This window comes from Thermothielavioides terrestris, chromosome 4 (assembly GCF_000226115.1).
Source record: "Thermothielavioides terrestris NRRL 8126 chromosome 4, complete sequence".
Taxonomy (NCBI): Eukaryota; Fungi; Ascomycota; class Sordariomycetes; order Sordariales; family Chaetomiaceae; genus Thermothielavioides; species Thermothielavioides terrestris.
Genome location: NC_016460.1, coordinates 3,120,442 through 3,126,441, shown reverse-complemented (window position 1 = coordinate 3,126,441; position 6,000 = coordinate 3,120,442). Strand labels below are relative to the sequence as shown.

Below are 6,000 nucleotides of genomic sequence, written 5' to 3'. Positions count from 1 at the left end.
ATTTCGGAGGTTGCCGCTTACAAGTATTTACAATCGCCACGGGGTAAGCGGGGCCGCGACGACTTAGAGCAACATCGACAATGCACAATCGCAAAGACTTGTAGCAACAACTTCACTAAACCTCAACTAAATCGAAAAAAAAGAAAACGAAGTTAACCCGCACCCTAACCTTGACCCTCACCCTAACTATAACCCGAATCCTAACCAGCGGGGGGCTGGCGCCGCCCCCCGTACCCCCGGCGAACTAACCCGTGGCTAACCCGTGGCGATAGTGCAAACCCCTTGGCGGTCTTGGCGGGGTACTGACGCTGTAAAAACATTGCCGACAATTGGCCGAAATTAGTCTTGGCGGGACCTCTATAACCTCCAGCCGGATCGGGCCGGTCCCAAGTCTCAGCGCAGATGCCACAGCGTGAGCGCGAACGGGCTGAGAATCCCTGCTAGGTTGCCTTGGTCTTGGCGCTGGTCCAAGCTCTCTCCCGGCTTCCCAACATTTGCTGCGTCTGCGCGACAACTGAGATTTCGTCTCCCATAAAACAGAAAAAAGACGGCCCACCACCGCACCTCAACCCAATTGGGGTTCCACACACTTGCGGTCGTCGCCATGGCATCCTTTGCAGCAGCTTGCCGCCTGTCGGCGCGGCTAGCGACGCGGAAACTGCAGCGGGATGCGGCGGTCAGAGGTGAGTTTGGAACTGCATGCGGCAGAGAACCGCACCCTGGGACTCGGGAAGTGCGTGAGCTAACATAGCGTCCACGGCCTAGGTTTCCGGACATCGGCCGCTGCCCTAGCCGCCCACAATTTCACCATGCCCGCGCTGTCTCCGACCATGACTGAGGGCAACATCGCCTCGTGGAGGGTGAAGGAGGGGGAAAAGTTCTCGGCCGGCGATGTGCTGCTCGAGATCGAGACGGACAAGGCGACTATGGATGTCGAGGCGCAGGAGGACGGCATCCTGATGAAGATCGTGCAGGGCGACGGCAGCAAGGGCGTGCAGGTGGGCACCCGGATAGCCGTCATTGCCGAGGAGGGCGACGATATCAGCTCGCTTCAGATCCCCGCCGATGAGAGCCCGCAACCGACCAAGGCCGCCGAGGCGCCCGCCACGCAGACTCCGGCCGCTCCTGCGCCCGAAGCCGCGCCAGCCTCTTCCGCCTCGTCAAAAGCAGCCGCCAAGCCGGGAGCGAAGACATCCAAGCAGACATACCCGCTGCTTCCGTCGGTAGCCCACCTTCTGAAGGAGAACGGGCTCGACGAGTCGGCGATCAGCGGCATCACCCCGACCGGACCCAACGGTCGCCTCCTCAAGGGAGACGTGCTCGCCTTCCTGGGTAAGATCAACACCAGCACCCCCGCGGAGGTATCTTCCCGCTTCAAGAAGGCCTCGCACCTCGACCTGAGCAACATCAAGGTCGCCAAGGCTCCCGCGCCTGCGAAGCCCGCCAAGGAGGCCGCTCCCGTCCCGGCGCCGGCCCCCGCCAAACCCTCGCTCGTGACGCTCCCGGTCTCCCTCTCCGCCGTCATCGAAACGCAAAAGAAGATCCACAAGTCCCTCGGCGTCTTCCTCCCGCTCTCCACCTTCATCGCGCGCGCCGCCGAGCTCGCCAACGACGAGCTGCCGCTCCCCGCCGGCTCCCAGCCCACGGCCGACGAGCTGTTCAACCAGGTGCTAGGCCTCGACAACAAGACCGCCGGCCGCGGCAAGTTCTCGCGGGGCTCCTACACCCCACAGATCGCAGCACCGCTGCCGACTTCGCCTTCGTCCGCCGCCGCCACCGCACTGCCGGCAGCGGCGCCCGCGAAGGCGGCGGACATCATCGACGTTCTGGCGGGCCCGGCGGTCAGGCCCAAGCCGAAGCCCGCTGCTGCTGCTCCCAGGGCGGCTGTGCTCCCTGGCGCCTCGACGGGGCCGAACCTCTTCAGCCTGCAGGTGCCCAAGGCCGAGGAGAGGAGGGCGCGCGTTTTCCTCGAGCGGGTCAAGCTTGTTCTGGAGAACGAGCCGGGGAGGTTGGTGCTGTGATGCAGGCTTGCCTGGGGGAGGGGGAGGTCTACAGGGCTGGCTGTTGGTTGTACGACGGTGCGCGGTCTGGGTTAATTAAGCTTGGAGCATAACTAGATCTCTCGGCTTTTTTTTTCAAATCGCACTGGGTTCTTTGTCGCCATGCATGCTCTGTAGCCATGCATGCGTTCTACTTTCCAGCGAGGACTTGCCGACGGAAATAGGTTTGTTTTTTGTGCTGCTAGAGACGTGAAAAAACTACCTCCTCGTTGTTGTGTTAAGCGCGGCTCAGCCAGCCAGATCATCAACCAGTCTTGCCCGTCCTCTTGTCTGTCTTCTTTCTTCCTTTGTGCATTCCGCACACGCTCCATGTGAATGCTGGCCATTATCGCCGGGCAAAACAAGAGCCACCTTCTCCGTCTCTTCTCCCTCCTGCATCCCCCGAACCTCCCCAATCTCCTCCTCCTCCCACCCGTCCCAACTAGCGACCTTGTCCCAGCCATTCGGCCGCGCGGCGCGCACATGCCCGACCCTCAACCCGTCGATCTGCACCGCCTCCTTCGGCCAGCGAATCCACCCGCCGAACCCCTCGCTCCAGGCCTCGCACATCATCCGCCGCTCGTCGAACAGGTAGGGCACGGCGCGGCGCATGCTGGCGAGCGCGCGCCGGCCGACCTCGTCGACCGAGTCGCTGTGCCGCAGCGCGAAGAAGCCCGCCTCGTTGTCGTGCGCCCGGCGCAGCCGCGCCCGCTCCCCCGCCGGCAGCAGGCCCAGCCCCATCAGGAACGCGTCGTACTGGCACAGGCTGGTGCGGCACTCCCAGACCCACACCGGCCGGGAGGAGAAGGAGGAGGAAGAGCCGCCGCCCTGGCTGTGGTCGGCCGTCGCGCGCCGGTACAGGCCCGCCAGCGCGGCCAAGCTGCCCAGCGCGCCCGTGCCGTAGTCGGACATGGGGAAGGGCGGGACCACGGGTTCCGGCTCCGGTTCCTGTTGGTCCTGGTCCCGGTCCTGGTCCGACATCATGAAGGCGCCCTGCGCCCAGGCGACGCCCGTCGCGCAGTCGGCAATCTGCTGCCAGCCCCGGCGGGCGGCCCACTCGGCGCCGGGGCGGCCGGTGCCGCCGAAGCAGTCCTCGGCGACGTAGACGAAGGCGCGGCCGCGGCGGGCGGCGAGTGCGGCCAGCTGGGACGGCCCGTAGCCCAGCCGGGCGAGCGCGCCGGGCCGGTAGCCGTCGATGAGCACGTCGGCGTCGGCGAGGAGGGCGTCGAAGGTGGCGCGGTCGGCGGCGCTGTTGCGCAGGTCCAGGTGGATCGCGTGCTTGCCCGTGTTGACGTCGAGCTGGAAGAAGGGCACGTCCGGGAGGTGCGGCGCCGTGACCTTGAGGACTTTAGCGCCGTGCGCGGCCAGCGAGCGGCCGATGGTTGGGCCGGCGATGATGCGGCAGAGTTCGAGGACTTTGATGCCGTGCAGGGCCGAGGGCTCGGCGGAAGATGGAGGCGCGGGGGGGAATTGGAGAGGCGGGATCGGCTGTTGCTCGTGGGAGCAGGGGTTCTCTCCTCCGGGATGGTGGGGCTGGACGGTAAAAGGGGGCAGTTGCAGGAGGGCTTTGCCGTGGGAGGTGGCTTTGAATTGGGCCCAGGTTAATGCCTGGATGCCGGCCTGGCGGTGGGCGACGTTGAGGCTGTCCAGTTCGGCGGCTGAGTGTTGCATGACGGCGGACTCAATGTAGTCGATGATGGAGCGGTAGTCGGTCATGGACGGGTTGTTCTTAGGCAGCCCCAGCATCTCTAGGGTCACATCTGCGTCGAGAGACCCGTGGATGTGGTAGTACTCGCCCCGGTTTTTGGTTCTGTACAGGTTCGCCGACATGCGGCGGTAGAGCACCGACTGGGCCTGGTTCAGGTCCGTGTCTGGGGCAGGTTAGGCCCTGGGATATCCTGTGAGGTGAGACGTTGTCAACGGAGATGCGCCCACCTGGAATTCTCTCCCTGATCCGGGGATCGGCCTTGTCCATGCCATCGAGTGTGGTGAGGTAAGCCGACATCAAGAAGGCCGAAACCCTGTCGACGTCGATTCGAATCTTCTTGCTCTCCATCCCATAGCGGAGTTGGGCAATGGCGGCGGCGGCACAAGCCTCGAGGGCTTTGATGGCCGTCACTGCCTCCTGCTCCCTGAGAGGGCAGGGGAAGTGCACCTCGTCGCCTTTCCCCGACGCCGAAGTGATCTCCACGGCATCCGCGAATGCCAGGATGGCCTCTGGGAGCTCGGTCCGACATGCCAGACAAAGCTTCGCGAGGGCGTCCTTTGCACCGGCTACCACAGAATGCTTCGCGCGTTGCTGAGGGCCTTGGGAAGCCGACTCGGCCTCTCTTTTGAACGTTGTGATCCGCGGCCAGCAGCGGAGGGCTGTCAGCAAGCCGCCTTGCTGCGACATGTGTGTTCCGAAACCTGCTGCGTCAACAGGGCCTGTCCCAATCTCTCGGAGGCGCCGTTGCAAGCCCCGTTGAGCGAAGAAGTTGTCGGTCACCATCGCGGAAAGCCCATGGTGTCTGCCGACGGGAAGGGTCCTGGTGTGGGAAGCCGTCCATATAAATAGGTGTCAGCCCGCGCCTCGGCACGGTGATGATCACACCCTGTTGGTCATCAGCACATACTAGGTGCATCATCCAGCATCCTAATGAGACCCGCAGTGCCAGCGGATGATGCGTGTTGAGCCAAAGGGAGCCGACGCAATACCCGGCACCTGCTGGGCCGGAAAAGAGACTAGAGGGTTGATGGGCATCACACCACCCGTTAAAGACGTTGAGTGTGTTTGTTTCCTGCTTCCTACTCCCGGCTTGCCTGCTGGTGTCCACAGCGCCGGCAAGACTGACCCAACAGCGGGAGGAACGAGCGAGGGGTGGCGGCCATGATTGGCGTGGCCACTCCCGCAAACCCACGCTCTTTGGTCGTTTTCCGACCATTTAGTTCATACTTCCCAGGTTGCTCGCTATCAGGCCCGAGGGGTTCCTAAGCGGCTGGGCAACACATTGACGAATCCCGACCAGTTACCATTACTACACGATACGCAGTAGTATGGGGAGCAACGGTGCCCGAAAGAGGAGCGAGGGTGGGGGGTAGGGAGGTGTGGCTCGGCCCGGCATCTCATGTCGGGACCTGGCAGGATCTGTCTGTGGTGCAAACATGCTGTGTTTGCTGCCGCCCAAGGTCAACATGAAACCCCAGAGATCACGCGGCCAGCGAGATCTGACGAGATCCGTCGAGATCCGACGCCCGTGACGCCACTCCAGGAGAGAGAGCCGAGTCCCGCGCTGTGGCCATTGTGGTATTGGCAATGGACAGGGCCGGTTACACAGCGGGATCATAAAGATGTGGGGGAGGGGCTGGGGCGAGGGGACACGAACGCGGCATTGCTGGTAGGGAATCCAGAGCTGAGCGAGTTGCGTAGTAGCAGCCTGCAGCAATAACGTTGTTAACAACAGGGAGTGTGTGGCAGCCCTCCTCCCTGCGCTATGTTCATGGTTCCCCGCGGGCTGGGCCACGCTGACAGACCGGTAGAGGCCGAGCAGCAAAGGACAAGATGGTAGTTGGAAAGAAATGGTGCGGGGGCGCATGCGACGAACCCTGTGTGACCTGTGTGACGAGCCTCCCCAGCCTGGGAGACTCAGCCGCGCTTCTTGCGCTTGCTGTGTCTCCGCCTGATTATGGTAGGCAGTTACCCAACAGTACGGAATACCGCCATCTGTATGACTTCAACGCCGATGAGCTGGGCTTTTGGGGAGCCCCGATGAGCATGGGCACGGCGTGGACATCCGGACGATGGCCATATGTGTTCACCATGGTCGGGTTCCCCGGTCCGGGAGATGCACTGCGTGTCCTCGCCTAATCCCCAGGACTAAATCCCAACAGAAGCATGCGCGCCGTCATTTGTTCCGTTGTCGTGGGGGGGTGTTTGGGTTCAAGAGAAAGAAGGAGAAGGAAGGCATGACAATTCCCCGGA

The 6,000-nt window shown here is 63.1% G+C and overlaps 2 protein-coding genes across 2 annotated transcripts; one reads left to right on the top strand and one right to left on the bottom strand.

The window, feature by feature from the left end:
* Positions 1–344: 344 nt before the first annotated feature.
* On the top strand, positions 345–2,067 carry THITE_2119790 (uncharacterized protein). The gene is made up of 2 exons (XM_003655702.1): positions 345–683; positions 766–2,067. The coding sequence occupies exons 1-2, from the start codon at positions 605–607 to the stop codon at positions 2,019–2,021; spliced, it is 1,335 nt and encodes a 444-aa protein (XP_003655750.1). The 5' UTR covers positions 345–604; the 3' UTR covers positions 2,022–2,067.
* A 221-nt stretch (positions 2,068–2,288) lies between these two features.
* On the bottom strand, positions 2,289–4,434 carry THITE_2053914 (uncharacterized protein; the record flags this gene model as incomplete). Its single annotated transcript, XM_003655701.1, has 2 exons — positions 2,289–3,910; positions 3,975–4,434. The coding sequence occupies 2 exons, from the start codon at positions 4,432–4,434 to the stop codon at positions 2,289–2,291; spliced, it is 2,082 nt and encodes a 693-aa protein (XP_003655749.1).
* Positions 4,435–6,000: the final 1,566 nt, after the last annotated feature.

Excerpts from the sequence above, each read along its gene's own strand:
- THITE_2119790 (XM_003655702.1), top strand. The coding sequence starts at position 605 with ATGGCATCCTTTGCAGCAGCTTGCCGCCTGTCGGCGCGGCTAGCGACG. Across the intron at positions 684-765 it reads GCGGGATGCGGCGGTCAGAG|GTTTCCGGACATCGGCCGCT; the intron begins GTGAGTTTGGAA and ends TCCACGGCCTAG.